Here is a 16,455-nt window from a genome sequence, read left to right on the forward strand (position 1 = left end):
TCAACTCTTACTGGAGCGACGCAATCCCAACCCCAGACAATAAAACCCCAGACTGACTCATGTTACATCTGAGCATGAGCATTCATCTTTCTATGGAAAATATGGTGGGGGGCATAAAAGGATGCTGTGGAGGAGACATGGAAGGGGGGACAGTCAGGGAGCAGTTGTCACAGGTCTCATCCTCGGGGTCCCTCTCTCTGCCTGTTTGGAGGAGCTGTAGGACGATCAGCCTATAATACCCCTGCAGGAATTGACACTAATGAAGCAGACTGGAGCCACAGTCCGGTGCAAAGCTGCATGTCTGCCCAAGGATTTGACTCTCTTCCCACTGATAAAGGCGTTACGTCTTATTCGGTGATTTGCCATCTACCTTCTCCTAAGGTTGACGACTGTCCTCTTTCACCAATTATTGTTATGTTACCTGGAAAAGGAAATAATGTGAGAATGGATTTAACTATAGAAAAACAGTACTAAAGAAAGAACATAGAGCAGAGGCTCTTTAAGCTTTAGTGTTCACCTCGGAACTGACTCTTTGAATGGAAAATAGTGTGTGCTTATTCTAAATAAGAAAGAATTTATCCAACATACATCCATTTCTTATTAAATGGATTCAGTACAATTCAAGTGCTTGGATACTAATTATCAGATAGGATTTCTGGTCGGTCTTCCTGGGACTGTGTGCAGTCTGACGGTCCCTCCAGTTCCAGCAGCGCTCCGCTACACACTGAACACATTCTTCTGATTGCGTGCCAATTTCAACCAAATACAAAAATGTGTGTGAAGTTGTAACGTCCTTACTGTCCTCGTTGCAGTTGGCGCATTGGCCAACTTTCCTGCTTACGCCTGTTTGATGTTGTTTTTCCTTTTTGGAGGCTTTAAACTCAGACTCCTCGTCCTTTGGGTGCCAGCACTACAAAGAATACTCTACAAAACCATGTCTCTCTTTTTTCAAAAGCCATGTTTGCTTGTTTATAATGGAAGTAAAGAAATAGGAAATGAAGGTCTTAGACCAGATAGTCGCCCACTTATTCTGGTTTATTTGTGGGGAATTGACACCTCGGTGAGTCCTGCGTCTCAAACGCAGACCGGCCAATCAGAGAGAAGGACTGGCCAGCTCCAACCAGGGTCCACAGACTTCTGAAATCATTTTAGAATTTCTTCATCATCAGACTGATGACTACTTTTGTCGATTTTAAGCTAATCGTGGTTAAAAGTTATGTAATAGCAATACAACATCTTAGCAATTAATGGATGTGTTGCCATGACATTTAGCCGAGCCATTCGTGATTTCTACCACATTAGTGATTTTAAATTAAATGTCTCAAAGAGTATTGCATGAAGTGCTGTGATTTTTTTAATGATTGAAATGTTCTACAGTTGGTGCTACATGAACATGATAAACAAATTCCTGACCTTCCTTATTGACCTTCCCATCAACCTCAGCGGGACTTTGTGTTTACTGCTAATTCGAAAATGCCACTCAACAGGCTAAACTTGTATGGTGAACATGGTCATTTAAAAAATATTACTAAAGTGAAGTAAATATAACCTCCACACAGCTGCTAGTGTGGCCTTAAGCACTTCGTCACGGTTTAAATTACTCTATATTTAGGACCAAAACGCAAATAAAATATCACCCTTCGGAGAAAATATTTATGTTATGGAAACCATTCGTGAGTCATACAGCCTTTAAATTCCCACGCAGAGCGGCATACATTAAGCCACAATTCATATACAGGATAAAAGAAGATCCACACAGATGTAATTTCCTCCCAAATGCAGCATCTTGTTTTACTAGGCGACTTGCTGGGTGTGAACTGGAGAGCACCTCCGGGTGTTCGGCAGTCCCATTTCCCTAGACAGGGAGTCTCAGGCCACGTAGCTCAATTCCCGAAAGATCTACTTTTGTTTCTCTCTCTGAATCTTCTGCATTGTCTATCAACTGTGAAGGAGGAGGCTGGCGGTCCTCTGGCAGCGATTATAAAACAACTGTGTTTCTATTATTGAGGAGAAGCCTTAAAGGTGTTTATCCCTCCGTCTTTACTTCAGTGAAGGCGTCAGAAGGCAAAAAACACCGCACATTTGTGTACGGTTAAAACCCCGCTGAAGTGCAACTACCTTGAAGAGATTACCATAACATGAATGTGGGATAGCTGCATATGAATTCATTTATAATAATGATCCAATGCTGTCATAAAAGGGATTCCATTTAGATGGCGTTTATGAGCTCGAATCCTAAACACTGGTTGAAAAGAACCAACCCTGCCCGCGATGGTCGCTTCCTGATGCCTGAGTGATCTCGGTTGTGTTGGCTCACTCCTGCCTTTGTGAGAAATCTCCCCTCAAGCTAGGACGGTAGGCTATTTATAGTAGGCTCATTGTTGTTGCTGTTATGGGACAGTGTGTCCTACTTACACTGTGAGGTGATATTATATTAAAGCATGTGTTGATGTCACAGCTCGTATAAGGAGTCGTTCCGGGGAGACGCAGGCACATCTCGCTGCTATCAAGCATCTGGGGAGACACGTGTCTGACAGATGGTGCCTACAAGGCCACCACTCCCTTTAATGCGACACAGCAAAGAGATTACGATGGGATCGGCCCGATGTGACACCAAGTGACTGTTATTATCCCATTCGATAACTTGGATCTGATACGGTGGTAATTTAAGAACATTTAAATAAATAAAAAAAACTCAGCATCTATGGGAAAGGCTGCAAAAAGCAAATTTCTCTCAATTGAAGAAGATGTTCTGCGATATCGCCAGAAATAATCCCTTGTGTCGGAGGAAATGGAGACATATCCGCAGCGGTCAGGATGAAACTCATAAGGGCAGCATTAATGAAGACCATTACGCAGAGGGCAGAAGCCTTTCCACACAAATATCTCAGCAAAGAACAGAAGGTCAGGATGTGCCTGGGATTAATGGTTCAAATGAGCACACACAGAAAACAAACTACGCTCGAGGGCGTGATAACACGTAACACGTTGCTCTGCTGAGTGGGTTTGGACAGCGGCTGTCGTGAACCAAACTAGAAGGAAACGCACAACTTCCAGCTGTTACATCGGCCCTTATTTTGCTTGGCAAAAAGTCCGAAACAAGCAAGACCAAAAGCCATTTGTCATTGACCTCATTAAACAAATCACACAAGTGTTTTTGAATTCCTCTACTGGATGTTTTCGGTTTAATAAACACAATTTAAACTATTGTGGTTGTGCTGTGGAAAGATTGGCTCCGTGGTTCAAACACGAGATACGACATTAAGAACAATTCATTTCTTCCTTGACCTCTGACTCATCACAAAAGCCTTTTTTCAAGCAATATAATAATGACACGCTACTCTACCTTCTAAGAGAGGACAGCAGAAATGAGCATGGACACAAAATGTTGCTTGTCAGGAAAATTGGTTTTATTCAATTGATTTGTGTTGTTTTTCTGAAGGAAGCAGTCTCGCATTTACCTCGTCTTTTGTGTCGCTGAACGTGGCTACTTGGAGGTTTTGCATATAACTGTATATAGATATTTAGTTTCAGCACTAACTTTGTTAGAAGATTAAGACCTGGGCCAGTCGTTGAGGTAAGGTTCAGGTTTAGTAAAGTAAGTGTAAAGATTTTTTTGTTTAGTTTAAGATTAAATTGGCAGGCAATGTCTTACTAACTAAAGAAAGCCACGAGTTGAAATAACTATTATTTATATCGAGGTGTCTATAACTAGGTGTTTGGCTGGCGTGAATACGTGGATATATTTACATAAATCAAATCTAAATGTCCATTCACACTTTCAAGTGTTACCCGATTTATCCTCCTTTCTTTTCACACTTACCTCCATATACAACTCAACCCGTTATTATCACCATTTATCTATGGACATTTCCATCCATTCCATTTGCTTGGAGCAAGTGAAGAAGGCCACTGATCAAAGAAATAACGTTTATCTGTTTAATGCGCAAATAAACGTCTCTAATGATCTTAGAGAATGAAGCAAATTCCCTGTTAACCGCCATTTAACACGTGTTTGAGAATAAAGTATTCTCCACCGTAGAGCCACAGTGAACAGTACGCACAAGCAAACACTGCATCGAAATCAAGACTCATGTGGGAAAACTGGAGCTGATGATCACCTAGGAAACAAGGATGAGGAAGCCGTTTGATTCCTCCGCATGAATTAAGCCCAGGTGACCTCGAACAACATGCCAGAAAAAATAAGAAATAACAAACCTTAATTGAGTGTTACCGCCTCGCCCGCTTTAACATCGTCTTCTAAACGAGAATTGTGAGATCCGAGGCAATCGCGATCCACTCAAGGTGTTTAAGGTAATAACAAAGAATGAATGAATAGTGGGGAACAAACAAAGTCAGGAGAGTGACTCGTGTTATTGAGTCTGCAGATGAATTTCAAGGCAAAAAAAATGAGAAAAAGACACGTGTTTAAGGACAGACATTTTGTTTCTAGGTCATTTTTTCCCAGATGACACATGCTGAGTGTGTGTATGCGTGTGTGTGTGTGTGTGTGTGGGTGAGTGTGTTGGCTCAGTACCTGCTCCAGGATGGAGTTGATCCGGCCCACCTCACAGTCAATGAGAAAACGCTTCTCTTGCCGCCGGTCCATCTCCTCGATGATGCGTCTGTACTCCATGGGGTCCACGATGTTTCCCACCGAGCGAGCTGTCACCTGCCAGTTATTGGCTACGGCCGACTCCATGATGGCCTGCAGGATCGCAAAACCTACAGGAGCAGAGCGAGACGAGCTCCATCAGACAACTGTCTCTCTTTTTTTTGAGCATGCCGGCAGGAAAGTGCCTGGCTGACAAACTGAATTGCTGTAAAGAAGAGGTGCATGGCTATTATGGCTTTTGACTATGGTTAGCAAATATGTTGATGCGCAAACAGCAGGAAGGTATCAAGTGGTTTCACAATAAAATCAATCTGATCTGCATCCATGTGGGGGTTTTTCAAACAGTCTACAAACAATAAAATATGCAAAGCAGCTAGAGTACACTGAAAACAATGCTTTGGGACTTCTATTATGAATTAATCATGAGCCTCCATGCTCTTGCACTGGATGCATTGACAGTGCATGTATATATTTATAAACCCATGCTGTCAGATATATAGTTTTCACATGAGTTTAGATAAAAGATTAAGCAAATTCTGAATCACAAAGGAGATGAAACAAGATTCCACCGAGGTATACCCACAAAAGATCAAGCCAAGATGTGTCAAGCTTAACAAAGATGGAGAGGTTACAGAGCATAATTAACTAACTATTAATTGTGGAATGGCTGTGTCCCAAGCTGCCTTAGCGGTGTGTCACAGGAGGTCACAGCACTAATCTCTTTCCTGCCGTACTGACAAAGTAAAACTTGCAGATTTAAGACCAAAGTGAACACAAGTAGGGAGCACAGACACAAGGATAAGACATGAGGCACAAACTCAAAGCAACTGTAGAGTAATAAACTGCTAAAGATGCAGTTCAGCGGGTACAATGGGCGTGACTCAATGCAGGGCTCGCAGTGCCATGGGATGAGTCAGCTGATGAGCTGTATGAAAGGGAGAAGCTGAGCTAACATTACTTGGCTGAGCGGCGACACTAAACAGCCTCAAAACACCCGCAGGAGTTTAGATGGTTCCACTGATAGTTTACTAAAGGGGTTAAGTATACATACAATACATGGTCAGCAGTCATGGTGGGCCATAAATGTACTTCCTATTCATCAGTGACACTAGCTGGAAAGGAAAGAAGCCACAGCATTTTTTTTTTCTGAAATAGTTGTTATATTTTCTTTTGTATAGGAAACACAAGCTTTGCCCGGAAATAAACAAAAATCCATTTCCCTTTATAAACTACATGTTGTGGACTATTTACACACATTGAATTGTTTTGCTTGCATTAGATCAATTAATCTGACATAAGAGTAGAGTTAGAGAGGATATTATCAGCTACTGGATGGCAATGGTGAATGTGGCCTTGTTGTCTGCACATATAAAACAAAGTGAAGGTGAATCGTCTGATGCCTGGTATTGTTCCAGTAAACCGAAAGCATTTCCTGCTGAGTTACTGGAAGCTTTCATGGAGTCGATTCAATAAAAAATCTGTTACTCAAAGAGAAACCCTGACATGCTCACACACACTGTCACACACACAGCCACACACACTGTCACACACACTGCCACACACACTGCCACACACACTGCCACACACACTGTCACACACACTGCCACACACACTGCCACACACACTGTCACACACACTGCCACACACACTGTCACACACACTGCCACACACACTGTCACACACACACTGCCACACACACTGCCACACACACTGTCACACACACTGCCGCATGAGCAAAGTGTCCCACAGATGCTGGATACCATTATGAAATCACATCCTGAATTCTAGAAAACGTCCTATGAAAACAATATGATGGTTAAGAATCAGCAGAAGAATCAGAGACCTTTCCAATTTTACTGAAAAAGCACTTTTTAACGCTGTGTATCATATTAACAGGTCTCATAAGTTTTGGTTAATTAATTAGTTGACTTTGACTTTAAAGGTGTATCACAAGGTTGTTGCTGCTAGTCTTATACGACTAACCAACAGGCAATTTACATCACTAATTTTAAATTTAAACTGTAATTGGCAGTATTAGTTTCAATAAACTACCATTATATTGTGAGTAATATATATATATACTGTATATATATATAAACACGGTGTTTGGCTAATTGACAGAAATCCTGCTGGGCTTAAACTGGCTTTGTTTAGGTCTATAGGTTGTTATTTGAGTTGAAGATTGGTATCTAAAATCAACATCAACAAATCCAGGTCACTGTCTCTTGAGGCATTGAGAGAGTACAAACTGCGAATGAATTCCAGCCATTAAAAAACGCATCCTGTGGGAAAACAATGACCCTTGTAAAGGTAACACTTAATTAAGCAGAAAATATAAAAACAGAAAAACAGCTGAATAATAACAGCTTCAAAACGGATAATCCATACAGACAACTCTCATGCTCCATTTGCATATTTCCATTATCTGACAAACACTGTACATAATATGTTGAGTGGTGGGGACAAAGCATGGAGGTCATTACTAGCAGTATCGGGCCATTACTAACTGAGTGAAAGAAAAGGGTTTTCCATGGTACAGCTGACTGGATCAGACGAGCGGAGCAAAGCAGCATCACATACTGCATTACCCTTTACTCCCAGACCAGGTATAAAACTGCTGATTCCATGGAATAGAGGATATTATTGCGGGTACTGAAGAGTCGTAAAATGTGTGTATCTGTCAGCCACGGAGCCCTGCTACTGGAAGCTGGCATTACCCGGGCTCAATGAAAACTCCTTCCTCCCTGCAGCACAGACTCAACTCTCATGGCTGCTGAAGCTGTCATAACTCCGCTTGTAGGTTTGCTTTACCAAGCTATGCGTAGAAGTCAGTGCTCATTAATACTTGAGACGTTCTTTGGGGTTGGCTACACAGTTATTCATGAATTATTTGTAAAGGTATTGGTATTATAACGGCTCAGTGAGGCCCTGAGACTGTTGAACATGCCCTTTTAATATAAGAGTTCCTTATTTCTTGAATTATTTAAGTGTAACTGCTATTAGACTCTCTACTCAAAAATGTACTTCACTCATTTTAACGTCACTTGGATGTTTGACCTTGACAGAACCTTTGCAGAATCAGGTATTTGGGGAGTGTGACACACGATTTTTCTACCTTCACCTAATGAAAGACAAGAGACACAACAGCTTGTTTGGAAGCAAATTGTGTCCGATATTCAACTAACTCAAGTGTGATGTTGAGCTGTGAAGCCTACAGTGCATATACACTGAATGGCAATGGACTCATCGGTAAGTAGTAGCCATCTTGGTCCGCTGGTAAACTTTTGAAATTTATAATATTTGCATATATATTGACTGAGGGTGTATTAGATCTTCCACGTTAGACACAAATTGTTGTCCAAAGAATCTTTTTTGTGAGTCTTAAACCTGTCTGCAGGGGATATTGTGCTTAGTTAGTATGTTTATTATGTGGCAACACCCCCACCCCCCTCCTCCTTTAGGGGAAACACTGGTGCGTGTGAATGGCATTAGGAGCTAATGTAGCCTTAATCCTCAAGCCAAACCCCCGAATATTTTTCAATTTGAAATTACTAGTCCTCCGAATTTGATTATAAACATGTCTGACAAGAAGATGTAAAGCCAGGTCTTTTGGGGACACAAGGAGGGCTTTCAGACTTCTTTTTTTGTCTTTAGTCTTTTAGTCATGCACAAATAACCCAGAATAAAAAAACAAAAACAAAAAAAAGGACCCCCCCCAACTTTACTTCTGAATGCATCCATTATTTAAGCGTAAAGAAAGCATCCATTCACAGCAATAAAAAAGGTCTCTTCTCAAATAGCTCGTCCATTCCCACCGTTGGCCGTCACATCGAGATGTTACCAATAGAGCTCCTAAGTATTCAGAGCACACCGACTCTGCTGACATGTCCGCCCTCCGCCCGCCCACTGGTGACCTTCAGCGCAAAGCGCTCGGCAGACAGCGCTCAGATCAGGTATGGCCTTTGCAAACAAGCGGCTCTCGCTGGGCGCCAACACATCGGCCCGGCGAGTCTAAAGAGGCCGAGATGTGCGTCCGTGCTGAGTCTGACGGGGGAGGTTAAGGAGTTCAAGAGGAGATTCAGTGTGACTGTGTGTCGTAGTGCATTGTGGAGAGTGTGATCGTAGGTAAGAAGGTGCTGAGGTGACCTCGCACTGGATTTGGCTCGGTCATCGTCCAAACAGGCAAAAACAAGTTGTTTTTTTAACAGCTGGAATAGATCAATGGATGAATCCAGCACACGGGGGCGCGGGGGGGAAATAAAAGTCAGCTGTCCTCTCGTCCTTCTTTCACATAGTACCTAACACCATAAGCTTGGATATGCACGACACTTTGACACATGTTAGTAGCTGCTTAAGAAAAACGATTTGGGGGATTTACAAACGTTTCCCCTTAGAATTTAATCTTCATTTGTTTTCTGTCTGTAAACTAAGCGGAATATTTGGGATTTCATCATTTGTTCCCCTCGCTTGGGTGCTTAAGCTGTTCAGTATGCTTACGATTAAAGATATACAGAAAGCCCTGAATTGGATGAATTACCTGAAAGGGACATATCGTGTACTGTTACTCCAGTGTCCATAATTTGAAACCTGAAGGACTTCCAAGGTCTCCCTGTGAATATTAACGCTGATGTCATTTATCAGCGGCTGAACAAATGATAAAGTCTTTTGGTTTGAAGAGTTTTGATTGACTTTGAAAACAGATGGCGTTTTACAAAAGCCAGCAGGCAGGACAACCATCAAGGGCATTTCAGAGAAACAATTATTCAGCACCATCCTGCAAAATAATACATATTCAAAGTAGGGAGCATATTGCAACAAGGCTATATATAGCAGGGGAAAAAAATATTTCATTTATCTAAATATTAATGTTTTAATTGGCCTTGATGTCAGCCAACATACGTACGAGTCCACCACTCCACTCCAAATAAATGCTAATGTTGTTGTGTGTCTACTATCACCGAATGTATGTCCGTCAGGTTATTTAGAACTACTGTTCTTTATGGTCAATGAAAAAATATACTTCACTCTCAAGGCTCAAGACATCAGTGTTGTTTTTGGCCAACGTGCAGCTTTAATCATCAAAACTAGTTCCAACACCCCACAACACAAACACACAAACACACACACACACCTGTAGAAAAAGAACAAAAGAGAAAAACGAGATTTGAGCTATTGCAACATCTGTCTCCTCTTAGTTCTGCACCAGTACTCAACCGAAGAGCTTTTCTTCCATCTCAAGAAAGGAGGGACGACGATAGCTCTCCCGACGAGATACGTGCCAACACAAACCAGACATGCAACATGGTGAAGATGGTAAAAGATGTAACCAAATGAGCGTGACAATCTGGTAGAGAGGGAAACTATGAGTTGGTCAAAATACATCAAAAAATGCCTTACGGGTGACAAAAATAGACGCTTTCTCCAAAAAAAGAATCCTTTTAAACTACCACACCAACAACCTCAAGAAACTGGGAAAGAGTTTTTTTCTGTATTGTTCTGGTTTTTCAATGTTATTCAGATTAATTGTCCTGCAGCAAAACATAGTCGCACACAGCCCTGCCTTGGATATCAGAACGTGCTCCTGTGATCTGGTCCTCTCTCACACAATCGGCTTCCTTTTTTCTGTAAAAAGACGGAATTGTAGGTTACTCACAGCTATGTATAGCTCATTGGACGAAAACATCTTTTAAATGGCATGTCGTGTCATTTTTGTCTCTCTTTACGTGACTTTAAAATTTGTTGAGGCCTGGATATTTTTAATCCCGAAGGAAATGTAGGAGAATGCATTTACTAAGAGATTTATTTCCTCCGTAACAGACAAAGTTGGAGAAGAGATGCTGAGGCTTTGCTGGCACCTGAGTGTGCGTTTCTTCTTCTCTGTCTGGATCAGAGCCTCACATGGCGGCTGAGCGTGGTGTGCGGTCGTAACTGTCAGTCGTACCTCCCCCTCCTTGGAGAAGATGACCTCTTTAATATTCTCTTGCAGGCATCGGAACTGCGCCGTTGTCATGGGATGCACAAAGTAAAGTGCGACACTAAAGGAGACTCAGACAAAGCTTCTGAACCTACTTCAGAGGAATCTCCCAAAAATCTCCACAAAGAAGACTGTCTTCAGTGGGCAATGCTCACAAAGCAGGGGAAATAAAAAGGATTAAAGTTGCCCATTGATAGTAAAAGGAACTTTTGAGCACCATTAGCAACAACGCCTACTACCAATGCAGACAGCAGCTTCCTGCTCCAAATCATCTCAACTTCAAGAACGCCCTGCACCCCCACACCATTCACTCCTGCCCAATCTGCAAATCAAAATCATTATTTTATTATTTAATGCCAGAAGGTTGTGAACAGAAGTCAGTAGCAAGAGACTGAAAAACTCACATATATAAAGCACAGATATTTGTATTAGAACCGCATGAAAAGAAATGGAGCAGATTGGCGCCTGTCTGTCAGTGAGAGCTGCACTAACAGCCGGCTTTGGCTCCCCTTAAAAAACAGCAGCCTCCCATCTCTAAAGCAAATAAAAATGACGTAACCCCCTGGGCCAAAATGGGAAGCGCACATCACATCAGTCTCTTTCATAATGCAAAAAGACGACTGTTGCAGCGGCCTTGTGTCGTCGTGAAAGCAAGTGTCCTGAAATAGATGAGAGCAACGCAGGGACAGGAGTCGAGCCATAAACACAGCACTGCCCATAAAGCAGAGCGGCGCTTTATTAGTCACCTGCTTTCTCATAGGGCCACGTGAAGTGGAGGGGTGAGAGAAGACTAGATATGAACAGCGGGATCTTACAGGAAAAGGAGAGGAGGGGGCTTTTGATTTCACGGCGTGAAAGACACTCGGTGCATCTGACAGCATGTCTGACAGTGCTTGGCCCCATGTGCCATTTGCAGTTTTCTGACGCCGGAGAGGCACAAAGACTATGCTGACTCTTCTGTTCCTTCTCTCGCTCTTCGTCTTTGCACAGCGACATTTTCTTTTCTCTTTATTTGATTTGAACGGGGATCTATGCGAACAGCAGAGACAACAGTGTTAAGCGGAGGGCTTTCCGGAAAAAACCTCAAGCACATGAACCTTTACTTTTCCATGAGCCGACGGGAGCAAAAAGCAATCATAAGAGCAGAACAAGTGGGGTGACAGATTACTCATGAAATAATCAATGAATAAAATGAATTTGTGTATGGATTTGTAAAGTGGCAGCATTATAAGTCAAGGCATGAGGAAGGAAACGGTAAAGACTGGTACATTGTTGATAACAGATGGCAAATAGAGTTAATCAAGCTATATCTCTATATATAATATCTCTGTTGACACTGATTTTTCTGATGTTGGATTGGAATGCCTTGATAATAAACATAAGTGAGAATAGAGAAAACTACTTGTCTTGTCTTAAGTAATTTCAACCCACGTTTAACTATTGTCACACATGAGTTAACAATCTCACACACCCACAGTCAGATATATCACTACTCTTCCTTTGTTGTTTTTCCACCTCTCGCTTCCTCTCTGTCTTCTGCAGGTCATAAATAGAGGATAGGAGATCTCTGTGACTCAAATCAATAGTGCTCATTTCAAATGGCACCAAGAACTACCTCTACTTTTTGCAAACCCAGCCTACAGCATTGTGCAGACTAAGGCAGCCATTTGATACTGAGCTACAGCTCATCAAACCTCCCCTTCATCCTACATAGTACATCAAGGTAATCAAGAAAAAGGATCTTTGGGCCACGGTGTTAAGATCACAAATTAATACGTACGGTTGGGCCATTTGGCAATGCATTCCGTGAGATGATAACACCTGTTCAGCATTTGTACAACATATAGGTAGCAGGAGCTTTTTCGTATTACATTTCATATTTTCTGATAAGGTACTTTTGTTTGCCAGGTTAATTTTCTGTTTTAGCCAAAGACTAAACACATGCAGACTTTCCCATCTAATTATTTGTTGTAATGAACGATAGCAAGGATTAGCTCTAGAAGCCAAATCCTTTTTGCTGCTCAGATTTTTCTCCCTCAATCAGCATTGAGTGTTTTCCACCAACTTTAAGCCTCGAGCCATTTGTCTGGTTGCATTTGGATGAACAAATATTTCAACCAATTTACAATGGATATTCATATGATATCAATTCTGCCAAATGCATTCCCTTAAGGAAGGGCGGCAAGGTGGTGTGCTGGTTTGCACTGTCACCTCACAGCAAGAAGGTCCTTTAGAAAACATGTAGAAACTCTAAATTGCCCTTAGGTGTGTGTGGATGAGAGTGTTTGTCCCTGTGATTGGCTGGTGACCGATCCAGGGTGTACCCCATCTTTTGCCCGAAGTTGGCTGGGATAGACTCCAGCCCCCCCCCCCACCCCCTCCCCCGTGACCCTGTGTGCAGGATAAGTGGTTTGAAGATGGATGGATATTCCCTCATGGATATTTTAATGATGGCAATAGAGAGAGCTGATTCACAGGCAACAGCACAGATTACATCACAGATTACACTCAAACCACGTCGTCAGTGTCACTCTGCACAGAAGCATCTGCATTTGATATGTTTCTCCACTATGGAATTCAAGTGTACTGGTGAACTAGTCAGCCATACACACACATGAGTGAGAAACACCTTACAGAATTGAAGGCTTATAGAAGGTTATGAGGGGAACTGTCCAAGGTTCTGAAACAATGATGTCTGCACTGATACACGAGTCATTATATTTACACTGGAATACGGGCTGCTTTAAGCAAACTATAACAGGAATTTTTGTGACTATACAACATCATCTACATTTTCTGTCCACTTTCTAGTTTTGGCTATGTATGCATTTTAGATCCAGTCCAGGCTAGGTCCAGTATTGACATTGTTCATGTATATTCCAGAGTACATACCATCTGTAATGAGGCCCAATTTTGCGAGTCCCCGATTCAAGCAAAGAACCAACATCTAAAAAGTGATGCTACTGTTCAAAAGTTATGTAATGTCCTTCTCAAGGTTGCTGTAGTCACAGCAGAGTGTTCACATCTCTGCAAGGGAAGCCAATCTGTTCAATGGAGAAAATGTGTCTGAGTGTTTGAAAGCCTGAATGTCCACAACAAGAGCCTGAGCTATTTTTAATCTAGTCTGTAACTTACAAATTATCCAAAGCCCAAAAATATAAAACATCCTATTTTAAATATTCTCAAATTATTCATACATTATATACATGAATGTGTAGATACAGTTGCCTTCACACTGCAGTGTGGAAACCAAAAAGTCTGCAGTTTACATGTTATTTGATGTTGTTTCCGAGCCGCACTGCCTCTTCATGCGTGGATGAGCGTGGATCAATTGGTGCCATTTTGGGCGTCTGGCAGAGAGCGCAGTGAGCGCTTGATAACAGAAGAGGTTTGGTTCATGCAGAAACACCACAGCTACCGCCTCAGCTGTATCTTCTCACTGAATGCACACAGCTCTTTGAAGTTTCCACCAGTGACGTAACCACACACAGTCTCACACAGCATCTGAAACAGTCCTTCCAAACACACTCCATTCCCAGATGTAAATTGAAGGCAATCTGATTCCCACAGATGATTTTAAATTCATTCAACACCGAGTCAGAGAGGAGCCAATTAACATGCACTCCTTAAGAAAACAACAGAAAAGGCACTTTTCTCTTTTGAAAGTTTATTCAATTTGACACAGTTCTTTCTAACCTTGGAATTCTTTTTTTATTTTTATGTGTCAGCCTAGTGCTTTCTCATCTGCATCTCTGAAGTATGCTTTCAGAATCCTTTGAAACACATCTTACAAAAAAGTACCTCTCAGCCACTAGTTAGTTATTCTGTTACATGTGTATCCCAGTTACTCCTGCGTTTGTTCTTTCTATGTTCTCTAAGATAAGAAAGTCCAGCAAAAGAGATTGATCAATGAATCTCAATACTAGGGCCTGGGAGGAAAACAGTATTCACCAACCGAGGAGGAGGTCGAGGCCTATCGATATGTGTCCATCTTAAAGGGAAGGTGCAGTAAGGTGTTGACAGAGTGGAGATTTGTGCCATATGGTCTCTCTCTCTCTCTCTCTTTTTCTCTCTTTCTCCCACATTCTTTCTCCCCCACGCTGCCCCCCCCCCCCCCCCCGCTCCCCCCCTCTGTTAATGAGCCTGTGTGCCTGACTGCTGAGTGCAGCTCTTCAGCAGTGAGCAATTAATCAGACGTTTCCTCGCGGAGACGAAACCAAGCAGACATTCAGCTTTATTACACATTGGATCCAAATGTTCCTCCTTCCTCATTTTTCAGGAGAATGCAGAAAAGGGGTCAGTAAAGGTTGTTGGATTTTAGTCCTTACATCAAATTGCAACATAATCAAATGTAGATGTAGTTTAAGACTTAATGTAGAGTTTATGAATCTGGAGGACATTTACATTTAGTCCAGTGGTTAAATACAATTTGAAGGTACTTGGGCTTTATTTTAGTTTGTCCATTTCATGCTAGTTAAGAATTCTTGCCTTAAGAAATGCAAATATTAAACTCCCTAATGCTCTACAATTATCTGACTAATAAAGTTGTTTTAAAAATTAAGATTTTACTCACAAATTCTAATGATACGCTTTTACAGTATGAGGCATCAACTTGTTATAGATCAAAGAGCAGCCATTTGGCTTCATGGGTAATTGTAAAGGCTTAATACTAGCCACTATAAGCCTCTATAATGCTAATACCATTATGTTGGATTAAACAAATACGTGCTTTATTTCTTCATTTGTAAAAGAAGTGTGTGTTGACCACTACATACATAATAAACATCCAAGAAAAAACATGATAAATACTGACAGCTGCCATTCTTTAGCATGATGAATAATCGTATTACATAAATTATCTTAATACCATTGCACTTTAATGTTTTAATAACTGGCAAAAGGTTATATCGTGGCGCCCGTTGTAAAGTATTTTAGCAGTATATACAATTTCCAGTGAACTATGTTAATAAGAAAAAAAACGGATGTGGACCTACATTCAGTGGCCAGCTGGTAATGTCCAGATGTTCCTTGATTCAGGAGGCCTTTTCTGCCAGCAGCCATTAGTCTGTTTAATGAGGACGTTTCGTAGCCTGTACATCCAGGATAAATAGGTGAGGATGCACTGCGGCAGATAAACACGTCATTAACGACGTGTGTGAAGGTGTTAAGTCTTTGTTGTGCACTAGACATGAGCTGCACGAAGCATAGACCAATCTGTATGAAGCAGCTGCGAGAAACAAACTCTTCTTGTTATTTGATCACCATTACAAACGGCAGTGCATGCAGCTTACATCACGAAAACACTGCTGTCAGAGGATGGCAGCTCCGACATAAAAGTGAAGCCGGATTTGATGCCGATGCTATTTTGAAGTTCGGATACACATTAAAAATGACAGTAATATTTGCCGGCATATGCATGGGTCACTAAAGTGGTATCTCTGGGTATATTATTTTACATTACAGTCAAATATTTCTCGTACAGACACCTTTTTGATGGCAGCTATGCCTTCAGGCTGGTAAATCATGGAAGGGAAGACAGAGTCCACTTCCCAAAGATGCACAGCAGGGGATTAACTTTTGCATTTTGAAGAACTTGATGGTCAAACTGACTCTGATCAGTGTCTTGTTATGGGACAGGCATTACAGAAAGCCTTGCAAAACCTCTACTGTCACACTCTTCCACAAACCACCAAGTCACTCAAGAAACCGTCTATCAAGAACCCCCTTCGACTTACTCCCAGGCCTTACATAGAGTCCTCCTCCTAAAATGAAGATTAAACTGATATTTGAATGAGCGTTGCTGATATTGCCCCAAGGACTTGACGGGGAGGAGCAGGCTGGGACTGGCAGCAAAACTAGCCTTTCA

The 16,455-nt window shown here is 41.7% G+C and overlaps 1 protein-coding gene across 4 annotated transcripts in view; it reads right to left on the reverse strand.

Moving 5' to 3' along the window:
• Window positions 1–16,455, reverse strand: part of LOC119215124 (glutamate receptor 3-like) — a 56,151-nt gene that overhangs the window by 25,447 nt on the left and 14,249 nt on the right. For all 4 annotated transcript variants that reach the window (XR_005120017.2, XM_037466987.2, XM_037466986.2 and 1 more), the window contains exon 4: window positions 4,538–4,725. Coding sequence is in view for 3 of the 4 variants with exons in the window: in XM_037466987.2 (XP_037322884.1) it covers window positions 4,538–4,725 (188 nt within the window). In the remaining variant the exon portion in view is untranslated. The remainder of the gene's footprint in view (window positions 1–4,537; window positions 4,726–16,455) is intronic.

This window comes from Pungitius pungitius, chromosome 16 (genome assembly GCF_949316345.1).
Source record: "Pungitius pungitius chromosome 16, fPunPun2.1, whole genome shotgun sequence".
In the NCBI taxonomy this organism is placed as follows: Eukaryota; Metazoa; Chordata; class Actinopteri; order Perciformes; family Gasterosteidae; genus Pungitius; species Pungitius pungitius.